We start from the raw sequence: 21,321 nt of genomic DNA, 5'->3' as shown, positions 1-21,321 counted from the left end.
AGTGCACTGTCCTACTTTAAACAAACCTGGCTTTAAAAAGAAATAAATCATGAAAGTAGAAGTGATATAAGTATCCTGTACTACAGTGCAAATAGTGGATAATATCCCGAAAGGAAGAAGTTTCTGAGCATGGGAGCAGAAGTAGTTATAAACAAGGTCAATTAATTATAAGCTGGGGTGAGATTTTCAGGCAATTAAGGGCTATTTGTCATGACCTTAAAAGTGGTGGAAATCAGTATGGTTTGTATTATCCTGGGAGGGCAAGTAGTGCTGTGAGGGTAAGTTGAATGGCAGGAAGGAACATGCTGTTTTGAAGGTGAGTCATGTGGATAGAAAATGCAAACTGAACTGGAAATAAAGAAAATAGAAATTATTCAGCTGATTTTAGTAACTAGGAACAGAGTGTGTCTGTGCAGTTGTATATTTCAAGTGTGATGACAATTTGTGGTAGTCTTCATCTATTTCATTAGCCCTTGAAAGCCGAAGTCCAGGAAGATATTTGTGGGTGAACTGTCCTTTCTGTCCTTCCTTGATGGTATCCTGCTTCATAAAAGCTATTTCAGTCTTCATCAGAGAGTGTACTGGGATTTAGCTCTTGTTATAGGGGAGGGTCCTAGTCACTTCATGGGAGGACAGTATCTATGTCTCTTCATACAGTAGTTCTATCTGTTCCAGAGTCTTGGTGACCTTACGGAGTTGTTTGCTGGAGTGCTTTTCTTTCATTTTAAAGCATTTACCCATCTGAAACTGTTCTTTGAGTGTGATTCTTGTTAGTGGATCAGGTATCCTTGTCCTTTAGTAATTTTATCTAGGTAATGCCTTCCTGACAATATAAATAACAGGCAAAGTGTCGTACTTTGCTGCTGATTCAGTGGTATTTCACCAGTTACTAAGAGAAGGCTTAGATCCAAGAATGTAAATCTTGGACCATAAGTAGAATGACTTAGGTGTTCTTAAAAGATGTTGAAACCTTAATAGCATAATAGCTTAATTTAATTTCTGAAACAGTTTACTCATTTCAAACAGCTTGAAACTCTGGGGAATGTTATCTGTCATGGTCATTTTGCTTATCAATACTCCTCTTGTATGGATTTCTAGTGACCTGCTTTGCTGTCCCTTAAGTAGGACAAATTACGTTCATTGAGCTTATTCTGATAACTTAAATATCAAGTGATGGATGAATGAAATAGTGTTCCTAGTCTTTGGGGGTTTTTTATTTTTCATTTCTATTTTGATTACTCCTCTTTATTCTTTCAAGGTATTATTGTTCACTATTTAAACAGTTAAGTAGTAGCAAGGCTGTTTCTGCATGAAAACCTGAAGGTTCATCGTGATTTAATTTTCTCCTGAATAAAAGAAATTGCTGGTCTGCCATCCTTCCATTTGTAGATAAATGTTCATCCTGAAATTATGTGTGCACATAATTGATAATATAACTTCTTACCTATTTCACACAGCATCAGAGTTCTAACAGGAATGTAAAGTTGTAGCAGTTCAGGGAGGAAACCTGAAGCCAAAATATGAGAGAAAAATGTGTCAGTTATTTGGCTTGGGGGTGAATAAGTTCTAGGCATAAAAAAATTACAGCAAATTATGCTGTCTATTATGAAAAAGACCTACAGGTAAGTGAATTTATTTTTATGTTATTAGTCATGGTTTTCCAGTTGCAATGCAGATTCAGTGTGCTATCAGCCAATACCAGTTTCATCTGGCTCAGCTATGGGCACATGATCACATCTTGTAGAACTGCTCAGAACATGCTAGGATATATATGCTGACTTTATGCTTTTGTAATGGCTTTATGTTGACTTTGGCTGCAGGAGAACAGACAGTGCTTGATTTGCTGTAATATCTGCTGGTATTAAGCTCATCTGTCAAAAGAATTTCAACTGATCTAGACTAATGGTGAATTTCTACTGGAGCAGCACTTTGCATCAGACAGCTCCTAGTTTTTCTTTTCCTTGGTGGGGGGTGAAGAGCCAAAAACCGGACTTGCTCATTAACTCACTGTGTTTGTATTGAGTTGCAGTGAGCTCCATACAGGGCACGCACAAAACTTTGCAACATGTATTTGTCAAGCAGATATTTCAGCAAAAAAAAAAAACAATGGAGTTGAGGTAATTGAACATATAACAGCAAATTTCATTTTCATCATCAGTTTAAACAGCATTTTGCTCTGGTCAGAGTTGGTCGTCAGCCTAATACAAGAGGGATGGATGGAGGCTAGATGGATGTGTGGTTATAGAAGAGGTTTGATTGTGTGACTCTGTTTATTTTTATTAGTTAGAAATACTGCTGAAATTACCATTTTGCATATGAAGGTACTATTACATTTTAGCAAAATCTGCTCTTAAATTTCCATTTATTTACAAGTTCTAAGTAATTTAATTTTCATGTACCTTCTCTCCTCAGTTGCTGCTTTTATAGGACACTGAAAATACTCTTATTTCCCCCACAGTTGATTGACAGTTATGCATTGTGGGGACTGGAGCTTTAAGACTGGCACAATTGAAAATACCTTTTCTTTGGAAACTAAAATGCTTAATAGGTGCTCTCTTCTTGCGAGGAATATAGGTTAGAATTGCAAGTGCCATGACAGGAAACAGAAAATGGCCATCACAAAGCTTTCAGAAAGTTCCTCTCTACTCTTCATGCTTTTGTCTAAATATTCTTGGAACAAAGAATTGTAAACTGTGTATAGCAGTCTCCTTTACAGGTATTCAGATGTGTCACCATCACAGATTTATTCAGCCCTGGAAAAATTCTTGCAAAGAGTCAGTTTATTGCAGAGTTGTGTGTCAGAGTTGTAGGTTTGTTAGCATCATCAATAAACAACTTGAAAAGAATGTGCTTTTGTGACATTGTTAGTTTGGAATGCCTTGATTCTACAGTCCTGTTCTTATTTTTGTTGGGGTTTTTTTGTTGTTCTTTTCGAAATGCTTGCGTGATGTAGTTGAAAATGAAGCACTTTGTGGAGTTTTTCAGGCCAATGGATCGTTCTAGTTCAATCCCATATTTGGAAAATTTCATCATAATTGTTTAGCATTGGTCTCGCTGACTAATCCTGTCAGCTGCAGTTCTTAGTCTAGGCTGCTGTAGCCATAGCTGTGCACTCGCACTTCCAAAGCCTGCAATGGGTGTATATGCTAGCACAGGTGTGCTAAGTGTTTGCAAGGACCAGTTAACACACACTGTGTCCTTGGAACAGACTGTGTTACTTCATTAGATTTGCCCTAGGTTGTTGCTGACTGACTGAAGGTAGGCACCTGCTCACTTTTGATTTTGATACTGGAGTTTTAAACATTGATGGCTAATGTGAAGATTAGACTTAAGGTACTTCTTAAATGACCACCTTTTAGCCTGTGAGGAGTTGTGAATATGGTCTTACAAAAAAATAAAAATCAGTATTTCAATTTTTAAAAAGTATTGTTTTTTTTCCCTGCCATGTTGTTCTCACAGCTCAACTCATCTCATTTGCTGCATTTCTCCACTCCAAGAATTTCAAGTCCCATCCTCCGCACCATGAGCCCTATAGCCTATCTATCCATCCACTCGGACCCTCTGAAAGAGGCTGGTTTACAAAGGAGTCAATCAGCTGAGAGCCACTCCTCTTCCTCCCACCGCTCTGCTGGTCGTAGGCAGCTTCCAGTCATTCCCTGTGGCAACAGGTTCCCCCCTGTCATTCGCATCTCAAAAGCACCACTTCAGCAGGTGAATAAGCCTTGTCTTCCTAAGCGTGACTGCTGTTGTAGCAGTCATCTCCAAAGTTTAACATGTTCAGTTGCTCTTCACAGTACAGTAGTAGGCATGTGCTAGTCATACTGCTATACACAACATCCTAAATATGTCTAAGGAATAAAAATGGATCTTGCTCAGAAACAGTCAGGAATATGCTGAAGAGGATGTATTATCCCACTTAGAGGTAAAATTAGAGAGAAGAATATTTAAAGAGCTGCTATTGAAATGATGATCTGGAGTACCAAGCATCTCTGGATGCTCTGGGAAATAGATTCACTTTGTCAGAGGGATTTTGTCTTGAAGAAGTTAGGATTATGAAATCTAGAGAACAACTGATGGCTTCTTTAAGATTGAAATACCTCTTTTTAAAAAAGTGCTCCAGTAATCACTGCCTGATGGATTGTGAATTGGGAACACACATTAAAATTGGAACCACATCAAATTACTTCAGTGTGAGAAAAGAGGATCTTGAGATAGTCAAATTGGTACTTTGGGAATGAACAAATAATGAATTGTTCCACTGCATGCAGTGGAAGCAAACATGGCAATTACCAGGGGTCGTAGCTAATGGAAAATGTCACTAGAGAAAGGGAACTTTTCATCATTTTTTATTCCCAGTTTCATTTCAATATGAAAAAGATGAAGGTATAGAACCATAATTGAAGTTAACCATGATTTTGTGTATTAGTCACAACAATACTGAGACTTGCTGAGCAGCATGATCTTACATCGACTGGTAAAGCAGTATGACAGCATTAATGCATAAGACCATAACACATCATCATCATTTTACCATTAATATTTGATTTGGATTATGTTTTGTGTTGCCTTCTATTCCCAGTGCATTTTTCAGTATAAATATTTCAGTGTGAAAGACATTTCTTTTTTCAGTGAAGCATGCACAGGAATATTGATACTAAAAGTAGTCCATCAGCCTTAGCTTCTTTCAAACTTCCATAGGATCAGTGGTAAGTGATAACAAGGCGAAGTAAGTAGTACTTAGGTGAGCATTTTGTCTGTTAACTCAAAACCCATTGTTGTTTGCTTGCAACTCCTGGCTGCTTTTTATCTGAATATATTAAAAAACCCTCAAAGGTCTGCCCTCAAGGTATGGAATCAAACAGTAGCACCCAGATACTCATTATTGTGAACTTGATGGGATACCAAAACACTACATGGTGATTGACATACTGATTAAGGAAGAGTACTTAGAAGAAATTAAGTTACTAGAAGTTAAGCTTCAGTATTGGTCAGGAGGAGTTTGTATCCCAGGCTGCAAAATGACCTAATTGGTGATTTAAATTTTCCAGTCAAAATGTTTTGCAGGTATAATTAGCAACCCGCTCAGAGAAAGTAGGTTGGCACAGAGAGTCTTCTCTGGCTTCTTTAGTACCCCACAAGTGAATACAGCTGCAATATTAATAGGGGCTGCAAAGTGATGTACTTCCTACCCATACAGGAAAGAATGGGTATTGTGCCAGATGCTGCTACTGAGTGGAGAGAGGATTCTCTATGTAGCATTCTCAGCCTCTTCTTTCTTTCTGCCTGATAAATTGATGACTGCTGTGTTCCTTTTGAAGTTGTGATTTTCAAAGTCCTAACTCTGAGAATTTGACTTCCAGTTTTTCAATTGCTATGGAAACTACAAGCACGTGATTCTTTAGTTCATTATACCAATGAAGGCCTCTTGTACTTTATGGCTCACTGAAGAACTGAACTACTTTTGCAAGCCCTTTTCTTTTCTACAGTGCAGCGATGTTAGGTACTTAGCAAGCTAGAAGTTCCAGCAGCCTGAAAGGTGAATATGCATGTTGATAACCTGAAGCTTTTCTGCTGTTACATATTAAAAAGAATTTAAATTTTCATTCTATTGTGTTATGCATAAATATTTTCTGTTGAATATATTTTCAATGGTTTCATGCTGTTTGCAATTTGATTCAAGATCCTTAACTATTGAATTGCAGAGGCCAAGAATCTTTGTTGAATTTAGTTTCACACATTAACAAATAATTACACTTTTGTTCCTGAAATTCCTGATTTTCTTCCCTGATGGTAGATGACTGAAGGTTCAGGAACTATAACTTTCCTCTAGTTGAACATCAGACTGGGGAGATCACAAAATTCCTGTCTGCTCACTAGTGCAGAGAGGGATGTTGATCTACCTTTATTTGTTTGATGAAGATAACTCCTCTTTGCCATACAGATATTATGGAGTAGAATTGAAGAATTTGCTTCAGCTTTCCTTAGTTATACAGCTTGTAGTGTAAAGCAAGAGTCTGACAGTGTTAGAGGTGACAAAACCCAGAATAAATTCTTTGACTGCACTTGAATCTAAAGGGTGGAGCTAGAATACTATTAGCATAATTTTCCTCTATAGCATGATCAAAATGTACAGCAAATCTCTTTGAAACCCAACCTCTTCCTTTCTTTCTGTGAGTTTTTCAGCCAGATGAGTTCTCTGAACTCTGATTACTTGATGACTGCATAGAATGTTGTGTGAGGTCAGTGGAAAAGATGATGTGAGTGTAGCAACTGTTGTCCAGGGATCTGTATGAAGAGATTGATTAGGTAGATGTTGTACTAAATGTACAACTCTTTCTTGAGAAACATGCAAAATTAGTGACTTCGGTTTTTGATCTCTGTGGGTTTTCAACTCCAGTTCTTTAATAAGGTCACAAATACCTCCTCTAGCCGTGGCAGCTATCTAGAACACTTCTGCTGCTGTATGGTGAGATTTGGCCCTTAAACAAAGGTGGATTTGAGTTGTGTGTGTGTCATTCTGGCATAGTTCCTTTTTTCTGTGTGTTCAAGGAGACACATACAAGTGGGCTAATGCTATGATTTTAGGGTAGTCTGTTGCATTAGGGAAGGATAATATGTCTCTCAGATTAACAATCAGAATTAGTTGGCACTATTACAGATGTTTTCAGTCTTAATCTTCTCAAATTTTTACCTTATTGGAACATTTTAAAAATATTTTGTAGTTATGTGCTTGTGTTATTAGTTACAAAATGCTGTGACATTTTCTCAGACAAGAGATGGACATTTCAGCCATCATATTCACATTCATGTTCATATCCAAAATGAGAAATAATAAACTGATCTGAGTTGGAAAATTTACCTTAATTTTTAAGCATCTCACTGGAATTCAGGGACCTATGGAAGAATAAGGTAAGACTTCTTGACATGTTCAAGGGGTGTTTAGCGAAAGAATGCATATCTCTTATAACTGTCATTTTATTTTGGATGTTTTGGGTTTATGAGCCAGGAGTGCAGGGAGTGCAAAGTACCCGCAAGCCTCCACCCTGCTTTGGTTTCAGAATGGGTGTTAACCCACCACACTGTGGTGTTGCAGCCTTCACACATTAGAATAGAATAGAATAGAGTAGAATAGAATAGAATAGACGAGGTTGGAAGAGACCTTCAAGATCATAGCATCCAACCTGTTATCTAACCCACCTAATCGATTAAACCATGCAACGAAGCACCCCATCAAGTCTCCTCCTAAACACCTCCAATGATGGCAACTCCACCACCTCCTCAGGCAGCCCATTCCAATGGACAATCACTCTCTCTATGAAGAACTTCTTCCTAACATCCAGCCTAAACCTCCCCTGGTGCAGCTTGAGACTGTGTCCTCTTGTTCTGGTGCTGGTTGCCTGGGAGAAGAGACCAACCCCTGCCTGTCTACGACCTCCCTTCAGGTAGTTGTAGAGAGCAATAAGGTCTCCCCTGAGCTGAGCTAGTGTTATAATCTGCTTATCACAGTGAGCTGAGAGGCAGCATTTTATATTCTGTTCCCCATGTTTTTATTTTTAGATTAATTGCTCACATCACATTGTAATCTTTGTTTCTCAAGATCAGTGTTTTACAAAATTGCCCTAATTAGCCATGAAAATCATGGGATAACATTTTAATTAGTGTCAGAAGAAAAGAAAGTGTGAGGATTATTTATGTTTATAATGTGGTGCTTTTAAAAAAAAAATAAATTACACATCAAACCATGTATTCTTTGTTTTGCAACAAGATGTGTATTGCATATCCTTGAGATTTCTGTCTCCCTGAATTAGACTAAAAGATAATTTAAATTGGTGTGCTCTGCATGTCTCAGGATCAGCACTTCTTGGACTCTTTAATTACAACTTCTGTTTCGCAAGCTTTCACAAACAAAAGAGCAAGAGGCCTATTTATGGGATAATTGAGGATACAGGACTAAAAGCAATTATTTGTTTGTTTGTTTAAAAAAAAATCTAAGGGATCCAGAATGTCTTCCAGTCTTTTTAGTTAGAATCCTGTGTAGTGTGAATGATACTTTTCCCAAATAAGCCATAAGAAACCTTAGGGGATCGTCTACAAGCTTATTCCACTTGTTTAGAAACTGTTCTTCCAAACAAAAGTGTTTGTAACCTTGCCCATGGCATGGAGGTTGGAACTAAATGATCCTTAAGGTCCCTTCCAATCCAAACCATTCTGTGATCCCAATTAGAGGGGATTCAGTTCTATAAAAGTTTTATTTTCTTATACACATTCCCAGATTTTTTTTCCTCAATCCAGTATGTGTAAACCAGAATCTGGGACTCATCTTCAGATAAAAGTATGTTCTTCCCTTGGACATGGAGGTAAAATTCCTGTGACTATAGTGTGTTCTCTCTCACCCTCTGACCTCTTGACTCTTGCATTTCTCTCTGTGCAGTGGCCTAGCTTCAATGGACAATGTGAGGAGCAACTCTGTTCTGGTTTTGCCCATGCTTGACAGGACCTGGGGGGTAGTGGGCTTAGGTGGAGACAGACATGGATGCAGACTTCCCATTTCTTGGACATGTGCTCTAACAAACAGTGTACTAGAGGTAGCCCTCATCTTAGCCAACTGTTTTTCGAAAGGACTCTGCCTCAATGATATTTACAGTTTTTAGGAGTGCTTTAAATGTTTCTCTTGGATTAGAGCTGTTTAGGGATTTAGGTGTGAATACTTAGTTTGTGAATCTCTTAATAACCTTAGGTAAGGAGATGTCCAAACCAGGTTGCTTACTTAAAGTGAGGTATAAGCTTCCATAGGGAAGGTAATAGCTAAATTTTGGTACTCAGAAAAGTTTTTCTGAACAATTATGTAAGTATTATGGGTATGGATGTATTTAATTAGGTAAATAAAGTTTTTTGTTGATTACATTGGAATTTAAGTCCATTTCTGAAGCTGGACATGACTGTGTTCTTTGTCTTCTGTACTTGTCTAAAAATACTGTTCTGTAAAAGTGAAAGATTGTACATTTATATACAACTTATTCTAGGAGTAGTCAAACTAATGCAAAATAAATAAAGATCTCATTTCCAGGAGGGTTACTTGGTAACTGCAACATTTTCCATTGGATTATGATTGTTTTCACCTGTTAACTCATTTTTGTCTTGGGATGATAGGAGTTGATAGGGTTTCTTTTCTAGTTTTCTTGATGTAAACGATGAAGTTAGGTACTATTTGAACACTGTGAATTGTTATATAATGTATCTTGAAGACACGGAATCAAAAATGCTATTTAAAGAATGTTAGCTGTATAACATTCCTGAGTTTCTCAACTTTTCCTTCTCTCATTTTTCCAATGCAGGTAACAATACCCAGACCTTCAGTAGCATCCACACAGTCTGCTTCAGAGAGCTTTCATTATGGCCACCAGCTAGAGAAAAGAGAGCAGGATGCTCATTCTATGGAACACACTGTGGAACTTTCCTCACCAAAGGAAAGTTTGCCAGGTTTGGTTGTGACAGATGACGCGTGTCCAGCTAGTGCCAGCAGACCAGATTTGGTCCTTAATATCAGCCAAGAGGTGCTTGACCGGGAAGGAGATGTCAAAGAATGTGTCAATGTTCTGGATTGTGGCCAAAAGGACCTACCTGAACAACATAATGAGATACAGGAAGAGAAAGAACTTGAAAATATTCCTGTAGAGGAGGCCGAGGAAGAAAGGCTTCCAGTAGTTTCTGAGGATGCCATTGAAATGTTAAGCAAAGAACAGAATTCTTCTTTGCCAGGAAACTCAAAATCTGCAGAGGAAGAACCGCTAACAAATACTGAAGCTGCTGAAGAATCAAAGCCAAGGCCTGCCTCTTCGGGGCCAAATCAAGATGAGGTTCTGAAGCTGATAGAACCTAAAGCATCAGAATTTTCTCCCTCACAACTTACCAACTCTCATGTTAATAGGCAGGCAAGCAAAATAGCACCAGTTCAGGAAAATGGTTTTCATTCTAATAAGGAAGAAGTCCATATCCAAGACTTGAAATGCCACCAAGTGGCCCTTACTACTTTTTTGCACCAGGAGGACAAAAAAGAGAAAAATAGTCCCAGAAATGGAGAGTTACTCCACTGCATTTCAGAAAATGAGAGTTCTCATCGATCTAGGAGGGACTTAGTTAAATCTCCTTTTGTATTCAGGCAGAGCCGAATCCCAGTTTTAGCACAAGAGATAGACTCCACATCAGAGTCCTCTTCTCCTGTTTCAGCAAAGGAAAAGCTTCTTCTAAAAAAGGCCCATCAGACAGACTTGGTCAGACTACTTATGGAAAAAAAAACAGCTCAAGTCTTTCCTTGGTGACCTCTCAAGTGCCTCTGATAAGTCATTGGAAGAAAAAGTGGCTGCTGCTACAGTACCATTTTCTGAGGATGATGTCTTATCCTCAATTTCTAGGCTGACACTGGACTCTCATTTCAGCAAGCAGACAGAAGATAGCTCTTTATCTCCAAGCAGCCCTCAGGCCAGAAAAAGCAAGATTCCAAGGCCAGTATCCTGGGCAACCACTGATCAAGTCACCAATTCAAGTTCAGCTCAGTTCTTTCCACGGCCACCACCAGGAAAACCGCCTGCTAGACCTGGGTTAGAAGCTAGGTAATGCAGAGAAAATAGAAATAGGCTTTCCAGTTGAAAATGGATTTGAGCTGGACTGCAGTTACTGTGCAGTGTGGAATCCTGTAGAAGCTCCATTTTATACCTAATTTTAAAAAAATGCTGGGCTCAGAGGAGTCTTACATTGTTGGAGAATGAATGAGGAGAGGCTTATTACAGAAGAAAGAGCCTGCTTCACCATTAAACCTTATGCATAAATAGATATGTAATCATTATTTTGAAACCTGTCAATCTATATCTAAATCTTTACACCTCTTTTTGAAGTGGGATCGTGTTTCTGGAGCCATTGATTATTGACAATCCCAGAGAAATCGATAGGATCTGTCATGTGCAGCCCCTTTGAAAATCAAACTGTTGTAGACACTTTAAGTACTTGGGTTTGGAGACTCCCACCATCAGTACTGAGTTAGTTAGGTACACTCAGATCATGGCTAAGTAAAACCACCTAGTTAAAGGAGATCAGAGAGAATTCGCCAACTCTGTATACAGAAACCACAATCTTAATTTCTTCAGTGCCTGCATTACCAGGATAAGGATAATTTTGATGCAGTGGAGAGAAATCCCCTGAAGGAAGTAGTAGTGTACCTTGTCATCCCCTAAAATTGTGCGTAGGACCGTGTTGATGGTGTGCGGGAATGGATGTACCCCTTTGAGACAGTGGGGATAACAAAGGTGATAAACTCTGTGTTTCTGTGTGAACTTTAGTGAGTAGATGGGAATAGAAATAATGTTTCTTCATTTCTTCTTAAGGTTACGCAGATACAGAGTCCTAGGGAGTAGCAGCTCGGACTCAGATCTTATCTCTCGCCTGGCTCAAATCCTACAGAACGGATCTCAAAGACCAAGGAGTTCTACCCAGTGTAAGAGTCCAGGATCTCCACATAGTCCAAAAACACCACCCAAAAGCCCTGTCATCCCCAGACGCAGTCCCAGTGCCTCCCCTAGGAGCTCTTCTTTACCCCGTACTGCCAGTTCTTCTCCATCCCGGGCTGGGAGAACCCATCACGATCAGAGGAGTTCATCTCCACATCTTGGGAGGAGTAAATCACCTCCTAGCCATTCAGGCTCCTCATCATCTAGGAGATCCTGCCAACAAGAGCACTGCTGCAACAAACCAAGCAAGAATGGTCCAAAAGGATCTAGCAATTCCTTCCACCATTCCTCAAACACTAAGACTTCCACGGGAAAGAATAAATCAACCACTAAGCTTAGCAGATAGGAACTGGGCCTTGACAGGTATAAAGCCTCCTCCTAAATCTGATGCATGTTGTGTCTGTGTACTGTGGATTTAAAAAAAAACAAAACAAAAAAAAAGATTATATTAAAAAACAAATATGTTGAATCTGTGCTTTTTAAAGAAAGTAAGCGTCACAAACCATTCATGAGAAAGCATCCTGTGTAAATAAGTGGCCAGGTACAGCCTAAGAGCAGGCAGCAAGCAGATCTGTGAGGGGAGAAGTAGAGTCCAGGTAGTCAAAGATGTGCAATGTATTTAGGGTAAAAAAGATACCTAAGTTGGGCATTTCAAAAGGGTGTTTTATGTTGTAGTTTACCTAGCTAGAAGATTTGGCCAAATGATGTAAGGCTTTGCATACTCAAGGAGTATGTAGGAAAACCTGAAGTAGTTAATCACAAAATGATATCACCATTTGGGACAGAAGTGCTGCTCAGTCATGTCTATGTAGTTTCCAGAAAGCACACGATGTAGAAGATGATGTCATTTCTAATTTGGAAGTCTTTTCTCTTTTGAGCTGCACACATCTCTGAGTCACTCAATGCTCATCTTGTCCCCTACCTACCATGGCACTGATAGTTTTTCTTCACCTAAGGAAGTATCCTATACCTTTGCCCTTTCTTGAGACTGGTGCCATGTAAAAAAGTAAGATGTTTTTATACCCGTGGTCTTCAAAAATTTGTTTGCACTGTTTAGGATTCAATAAGCTAATAATTAATCAGTACACTTCTGTGGGAGTCATAGTGGGGTTCTTTAAACCCCATGCAGGAAAATTTAGACAAGGATTTCTGTCTGGGCAGCAATAGAAAGGAGATGCCTGCTCCTCACCGAACGTTGAGGATTTACTATAAATTGCAGTGCAAATTAGAAAATAAGTTAGAAAACAGAAGTCTCTTGTCTCCCTTAACTGCAAAAAGAACTCTTTGTTTTTACTGGCTTTCATTTTCCCAATAGTTTTGGACCACTTCCAGCACAGATATTACTGTACAGAGATGATAACCGACCAAGGTTTGGGGTTTTTGGTCATCTGTTTTATAAAAATGTGAAAAGATGAGACAAAGATGAGATTGTCTGCTTTGCGATCCTGGTAGGTTTTAAGTGACAGAAATATGCTTAACTTTCTTACAAAATCTGTGTAAGGATATTAGTCCCCAAAGCAAAACACACAGAAAGTGATTTGAGATCTTTTTTTGTGTTGTATTCTTGTCATTCTTTTGCCTAAGTGTGTGTGGTGGGTTTTTTTGTCAGCCAAGCTTTGTTGTCTGTCAGTAAAGTCCATGGTGTCTAATTCCTCCAACTTTGTTTGGGGGTTACTTAATAATCTCTTTTGCTCTACAGGATCTCTGTAGGGAACATAATGGTACAGCACCTTTTGCAATATTCAGAAGAGAACAGTGGGTCAGAATAGTCGCACACAAAAACGCAAGCCTGGGAGAGACGCAGGCAGCTCTCCCTAATTATGCCTGTTGTGGGGACGCTGGATGCAAAGGAGACTTGTCAGTTACTGATCTGCTTGCTGTAGTCATATTCCTCTCCAGCCAGCATCTGTGCTTTTTTTATTTAACCTCTGCCAAATGAATACCTTTGGATTAAAAAGGGAATATTTTTGTCTCTGAGCTAACATATTCTAATGCTGCATTAAAGCTGCCCTGGAGCTGCACTGAATTTCACTTGCTTTGTCAGACGATATTGATTATTTTTATTCTTCTCTTCTTTCTTTCCTTATTATGACTATGTATATTATTTCCCATGTGTAATGTAGCACAGTGTGGAACCTCAATTTCATTCAGGTTTCAAGCACTACAGATGAATGCAATAGGTAGGGTATACCTGCTTTTTCTGAAGAAACTGAACCATTGGAAAGTCCTATTCCTTTGTATTATATTGTATGATAGGTGCTATACCAATAATTGCATGTCCTCACGGTAAATTATATAATATAAATATTTATATATATACATATATGTATATGCTTATATAAACTCATTCTTTCTCATTTTTCCTTTGTAATTTATGGACCATAAATAATACAGTTCCCTTTCTGTTCGTTCCCGAATACCTCTGGAATTACTTCTTCTATTTCCCCCTGAAAAATTACGGAATGCACAAATTCTAATAGCCTTTATACCTTGGTACAAGACTGAAGGACTGCTGCTTTCTCAACCAGCCTGTTTTGTCTTGCAGCTTGCTTTTTTAATTTATGATTTGTGTGTGCATTTGCTTATGGAACAAGAACAGAGACTCAGAGGTATTGTTATTTTTTATTACGAGTAGGGCTTGTGGTTACCAATTCTTATTTCATAATGTGGATTCTTAATTGTTATGTATACTTGTCATATAGGAGCAGTGACAGTCGATAAATACCAGATGAATGTGACAAAATCATCTTTTTCTTCCACTTGTCCTCATGGTTCCTTACTGTACATCATGAAAATAATTTGGTCCCATTGTGATACTTTTGCCCTAGGCACTGCTGGAATTGTGTTAAGGTGGTGTGGCATCCTCTGATTATTTCCTCCCCCTTCTCCCTTATTTCTGAAAAGCATTTATTGTGGTCTTGTAATCTTATTCCTATGTTAACACGGTCAGTTTTAATAGGTACCAGCTTTATGCATCCTTGCCTGAAATCCTGAAGTTGAGGTGTTTATATTTGCTCTCCAGTGTAGCAGGATCCAGGAACAGGGTTGCTTTACAGGTGAGAAAGAATATAGCACCTAAGGATTTTTTTGATGCTGTCTTCAGAGTTTAGACTTGTCCATTGTTACACATTGCTATGTAAAATAAATCATTGCTGTAGAAATTTACTTGTACTTGAACTACTTGCCAATGTAAAAATAGTAAACTATGCCAAAATAGAGAAAGAGATACCGCTTGTGATTGATGACCCAGGCTTCTTTCAGTCCAGAACAAGGTAAAAGGACTGTGTATCTCCATCTGCTTTTTGCTGTGGATTCAGCAGGATCCTAGTGAGAAAGTCATGAAGAAATGAATGGAGGAGTGATTGTGAATAATTTACCTTGAACTACCCGCTCTTCTGGAGTTTTTTATTGCTTAATGCCCTCCCCCCCTGAAGTTTACAGAATCGCTTACTGTAGTCTAATGTAGCAGTCAGTGTGGTTAGGTAGTAGTCAGCTGATCAACTCATACATCAATATTAGCTTAATATTTCTAGAGGGCTTGTATAATCATCAAAAACTCTGTAAGCTTCAATATTTGAATATGCAACTGACTGCATAAAAATGCCAATGTACATGTGTGTGGCCCTTGTGCAGGGTGTGAATGAATGGTTTATGGAGGATTATCCACAACAAATTTTCAGGGATGGGGAAGATTTTTCTCCATTGTACAAAACAGTTACAGTTATTCTGCACAGCACACAGCAGCCTACACAGATATTTTAGCTGAGAAACAGTATAAACCAAGGAGCTGTTGCTTTGTTCCCTTTGAGCCTCCACTTCTTTGGGGACCAGCACACTGGAGCCATGACATGTAGCAGATGCAGATGCTGCACATGCATCTCCTCTTTACGGTGTTCCCCATATTGTGGCCAGCACTTTGTAGTGCTTTGTATTTTGTAGAGAAATTGAAACATAAAGCCTTTAAACTCAATTAGAAATTGAAATGACTGAACATTTCACACAGACTTTTGTGCTACAATATTGCATGGTGTAATCAATCTACATTTCAACCTCAAAAATCTATATTAATCTCATTAATTACAAATGCCAATTACTGCTTAAGTAAAACCCTGTTAAACGTAATAGAAGGTGTGATACAGTAGAGCAGCACTGGCAAGCTGCATGCTGTATGATGCTAGGCACGTATCTACTACTTCAGCAGGGTTGGTAAGCATAGCAAATTTTCACTGCTCAAAGGCAGGAGCAATATGAGGTCTTAACTGCTAGTTACATACGATGATTCAGGAGGCAAACCCCTGGGGAGTGACACGGGGCATTTGTTATAGCCACCAGCCACATCCTGTCTTGGGAAATCTGGACATGTTCTTGCCTTGAAGTGTGCATGATTGAGATCAAGCTTTCTCGCATACCTCACTAAACACTCTTAATGTAAAGGGGAGGATCTGGTCCTGTATATTTTAAAATAGCTTGAAATATTTTTCATCTGAAATAGACTTGCAAGAGCTCTATCATTCACAATTTGTAGTATTATGGTATGACCTATAGTTGGGAGAGACACAGTTTTGATTTTGTATCTATAAATACGCATTTGTATATAAGTGTAGATATACACTTATATAGATACTGTATATTATATAGAAGCATACAGATATACATACATCCATATGTGTGTATATACATATACTTAGGAACAGCCTCACCTGTTGCATCTTGTTTACTGGAATTCATTGGCCAGAGTGAGCTGAGGCCTGTTTTGCTCTGACTTCCTCTTCATCTACCATAATTTCACTTTGCCCTAATTCTGATTCTGTGTCTTTTCCATATTCCAAAGCCTGATCCTATAGTCCTACTTGGGCAAAACTCCCTTAAGTCTTTCTTACTGCAAAGTTATGCAAGGTTTGACTGTAATGCTTATCAAAAGTATGTTGTTTTTCTCTTTGATGAGAATGTAGACGAAGCCAGGCTTACTGTACAGACTCTTTCCTGTAAACAGAATTTTTCCATAATGAATTTGACATTTTTGTGGAACACTTGGAGATACACCTTCTGGTAAGAAGACAGTGACTATTCCAATTTCTTAAAAGGCTTTAATGGCAAACTAGTGTTATGTGCCTCCGAATTTTATGTATCTGTTGAAAGAGAGAGGAATCTTATGAAAAGGAAAATTAGAATGAGAGCTCAAATTCACATTGGTTTCTCATAGATACATGAGAAATACATTGATTGTAAAATATATTGATTGTAATTTTCTTCATGCAGTACTGATCTTTGAGGTGACAAGAGTCGTGCCTGCCCTGTCAGTTCCAGAGAGGAAGGGGCTACTTAGGTGTTTAGGTGAGCATGGTGATTCCCTTACAGCATGTTCTCTATGGTTCCACTGCACAGAGTGGTCAGGGAACTGTCAGCTCTATAAATAAAAGCCCTGGCGATTACCTCTGGTTCCTTTCTTCAGCTGGTAAAAGCTTTGGATGCTTGTTCCTGTTTGTGAAACTCGTGGAACAGGGCATAATATTTTTATTCTACTTTCAGCTAATCGTGTTAGGCAGTAAACTGAAGGGGTTTGTTGGCTGGTTTGCTTTTGGCTCCAATTTCATTGGAGGCAATTACTGCACTTTCCAGAGACCAATAATGCTGGTAAATGGAAGCAGTGTTTACGTGTTTTGACTACATGCAATACATGGGCATAGGTCATACATTTCTTGGCTAATACATACCAATTGCATAAACATGCACCTCTCACAAGAATACCTCAGCTGTCTGCTTGAAGTCAGTCTTCCTTTTGCCTACATGTAACATTTGTAAAAGAGAAAATGATACGAAATGCAGCCTGGATTATGTAATAATGGCCTGGGATTATCTTAAAATACTGTCACATGCCAAAAAAAACACCCCCAAACTTTAATCCATTTTCCAATGGTTTAAATAATCAGGCTTTTGAATATTAACTTTTGAAGGTTTTGGTTAATTTTTATTTTTATTTTTTTAAAAGGAAAAAGTGTATAGGAGTGTGTTGTTTTGAAGTCTAATGTATTCACTTGGCAGTTATTCTAACCATCCAGGTTTGAATGTGGAGGCTGATTGACTCTCCATTTTTGTAACATGTTCGCTCTTAATAGTGACAAACCCAAATGTTAGCATATACCATTTACATATTTTGCTTCTGTTTCTCCTCTACCTTGGATCTTTAGGAATTCTTGCTGTTGTTGTGCAAGTTCTGCACATTGGCCACAACAACCCCGTGCAGAGCTACAGGCTGGGGTCAGAGTGGCTGGAGAGCAGCCAGGTAGAGAGGGACCTGGGGGTGCTGGTCGACGGTAGGCTGAACATGAGCCTGTAGTGTGCCCAGGCAGCCAAGAGGGCCAATGGCATCCTGGCCTGCATCAGGAACAGTGTGGCCAGCAGGAGCAGGGAGGTCATTGTGCCCCTGTACACTGCACTGGTTAGGCCGCACCTCGAGTACTGTGTCCAGTTCTGGGCCCCTCAGTTTAGGAAGGAGGTTGACTTGCTGGAACGTGTCCAGAGAAGAGCAACGAAGTTGGTGAGGGGTTTGGAACACAAGCCCTATGAGGAGGGGCTGAGGGAGCTGGGGTTGCTTAGCCTGGAGAAGAGGAGACTCAGGGGTGACCTTATTGCTCTCTACAGCTACCTGAAAGGAGGTTGTAGACAGACAGATGTTGGTCTCTTCTCCCAGGCAACCAGCACCAGAACAAGAGGACAGTCTCAGGCTGCACCAGGGGAGCTTTAGGTTGGATGTTAGGAAGAAGTTCTATACAGAGAGAGTGATTGCCCATTGGAATGGGCTGCCTGGGGAGGTGGTGGAGTCACCATCATTGGAGGTGTTCAGGAGAAGATTTGATGGGGTGCTTGGTGCCATGGTTTAGTTGATTAGGTGGGTTGGATTGGTTGAGGGGGTTGGACGCGATGATCTTGAAGGTCTCTTCCAACCTGGTTTATTCTATGTATTCTATGTAAGTGAAGCTTTCATTAAAATCAGTATTGGGTCTTGTTTTGTTGAGGCTTTTTTCCCCTGTGTAGGGACTGAAGGAGTACTCTCACTAAATACCATATTTGCATTTGATGTATTTTACCATGGAAGTAGCTTCTTTTACTTTACTATTATCATACAACATGCCTTTTGATCCCTACTTTTCTGTAGAAATTACTGCTGAGAGCCAGCTTTGGCCACGAGTACAGAGTGGTTTCGTCTGAAACAATACCCCAACTGGGCTACTCCTAAGTGGTCCTGATCAATCCACAACTGTCAGTGGGAGTTCAGCTGGAGTTAATCTGAGTTACACATCTTTGCTCCTTTTTGAGATTACTTTATCTTTGATCTAGCTCTTATGTAAAGGACCTATAATAACAGCAGACCAGTTTGCTTCAGAAGATAGAGTGTAATTAGTTTGGCCTGACTGTCTTCAAATCCTCTTAAATCCCTATCTGCTGTGCGGCAGGTGAGGTGAGAAATATTTGACACGCCAGGTGGGATTTTTTTTGGCTAGTTCAGATCTTACTCCACTGACCAGTGAACCGGATTGGTTGCCTAGCAGCCTTCTCTGCATCCTCTTTCCTTTGTTAAGCTAGAAAGCAAGATTTGAAATTCTTTCCCAAGTTTATTCTTTCTATAGTCAGCCCAGAGACAAGTTTCAGGGCTTGTGCTAAGAGATGTCAGTTTTCAGTGCTTTCCTACGAATATCCAGACTAGTCAGTTAAGGAAATCACCAGCAATGCCTTCAGACAAGTACTGATTTTTTTTAAAGCTGCCAAGCAGTGGCTGCTAATCTGAAATCTCTGTGCAATACCACAAAGAATGAAGTCTGTGTATGAATTAAAACCACAATGTTGCCACCCCCTAAGACATTACGTACTCAATAGTTAAAATCTGCAGTGTGATTAAATTAAGTGGAAATTAGTTCCAAGATTGTTACCACTGAGGAAGACAAACGTTGAGTCCTTCAAATTCTCAGTAATTGCAGTTCTCTTCCCCTCCTTGGAAATCTTCTAAGCCATTCTTTTCCTTTTAAGTTTGCTCAGGCACCCAAGAACATAAGAGTTAATGCCCTTGTAATGGTCATTTGTACATAAAGCTGTAATTATTTATTTTCTCATTTGTACCATATCAAGGCTTTGTACAATGTTTTAAGTTTTGTTTTCAAATTATTTTGTATTTTATTTTTATAAACTGGTTCTAAATAAAATATTCATTCAGCATGCAAAACCTTCAATTCTCAATTGTGTTTGTATAGTGATTTAATTGTTTATAAAGCTTCAGTTGGTATTTTTTCCGCCCCCCCGTAGCGTTTACTACCTGTACTTTATAAAGGGAGAAAGTGCTATGACAGTGTCTGTTGGTTCTACCACATGAGTCAGATGTTCACATCGCAGGTGGGGATGGTTGGATCAGTGGAAGAGTTACTGATTCAGTGGTTTCATGTGTTGTGTATTAATAATAATAGAAACACTCAACAGGCCTCATCAGAAACCTCCCTTTCTATTTGCTATTGCTCTTACCCATACTGTCTGTATTCACCCAGACAATAAATGATTGCCACAGCCAGATCATAGCAATTTTAATAACAATATGATGGATTCTAGACTTCTTGTTCTGAAAAGCAAACTACTTCCTCTTTTGTTCAAAATTGTAAGTTCTTATTTTGTCAGAGGCCATGGTAATGGACTCCTTTGGAGATAATTAGCTGTCTGAATGTAGTCACTGAGCTTTCACAACCTCTTGAGCTCTTCCATCCTCTCTACAATGCACTTTGGTGGCAGAGAGCAAAGAAATTTATGAAGTTGTTCCTGACTCTGCATTTTGTGCTATGTGGAAGTACAATGTTAAGCTACCAGTTGCCCCAGTTTCCTCCAGTATCCCAGTACCTTTGAATTTCTTTCTAGTGAAACTAGGTCAAAGTAGAATGTAATATCACCATGATTTCTCTTCCAGGTTTATTTACCTGCATGTTTTATGATTATGCTGTGGAAAATACTGTCTGCTCTGTGCAGCAGAAGGTGTTAAGGCAAGTCCAGAAGAGTTGGAGAAAATCCCCTGCATCTTTCTTGGCATCACTACTGTTATGCCTCATATGTAAGGTAAATTAAAAGCCAACTCTGCTCTTGTTCAAATCATTGGCAGTGTTTTCATTAAGCTTCATGACTGGGTCATTAGTTCTTCTGTTAAGAGTAGCTAGAAATTTTATGATGTGCTTCTGGATGGTGTGTGCTTCTGGTACTCCAGAAAGAACTAATGTTTGATGACAGAAAGTGTGCCTAAAGGAGCAGCTGTATTAGCCTGAAGAAAATAACAAATCTGTGCCCCCTGTACTGGCAAGAGTTATCTTAGTGTCTTTCCTTGTTTAAAATATTATGTAAATCCAGATTTTACCAGAAGACCAGGTTTGATCTGGCTCCAGTATACATTAGCAGAACAACTGACAGACTGTGAGAAAGGAGCAAGTCTAGAACAAAGATGCTGTGGCAGATTGATGTTGAGGTCTGGTAGCTGTCTTTTAGCATTGCCAGGCTTGGTGTCTTCATTCGTACAGGAGATGCAGCCTGCCCGCTCTGCTCTTAGGATCTTGCTGCACTTTGTACTTGCACTGTAGCTGCCTCTCATTTAAATCTGCACTTAAGCATGAGACTGTTTGAGAGTAGAATTAGAATAGAATTAGACTAGAAAATAGAATTAACCAGGTTGGAAGAGACCTTTGAGATCATCAAGTCCAACGTATCATCCAACACCATCTAATCAACTAAACCATGGCACCAGGCACCCCATCCAGTTTCTTCCTAAACACCTCCAGTGATGGTGACTCCACCACCT

At 39.2% G+C, this 21,321-nt stretch overlaps 1 protein-coding gene across 1 annotated transcript in view; it reads left to right on the top strand.

The window, feature by feature from the left end:
- TTBK2 (tau tubulin kinase 2) overlaps positions 1-17,317 on the top strand; it is a 109,062-nt gene extending 91,745 nt beyond the window's left edge. Inside the window, 4 exon segments of the mRNA XM_054161527.1 lie at positions 9,336-10,289; positions 10,291-10,610; positions 11,379-11,864; positions 13,201-17,317. Coding sequence (XP_054017502.1) covers positions 9,336-10,289; positions 10,291-10,610; positions 11,379-11,847 — 1,743 coding nt within the window. The 3' untranslated portion in view covers positions 11,848-11,864; positions 13,201-17,317.
- The last annotated feature ends 4,004 nt before the right edge of the window (positions 17,318-21,321 follow it).

This window comes from Dryobates pubescens, chromosome 5, assembly GCF_014839835.1.
Source record: "Dryobates pubescens isolate bDryPub1 chromosome 5, bDryPub1.pri, whole genome shotgun sequence".
Classification (NCBI taxonomy): domain Eukaryota; kingdom Metazoa; phylum Chordata; class Aves; order Piciformes; family Picidae; genus Dryobates; species Dryobates pubescens.
The sequence above is the reverse complement of the archived record's forward strand: the minus strand, read 5'-3'. Positions and strand labels throughout refer to the sequence as shown.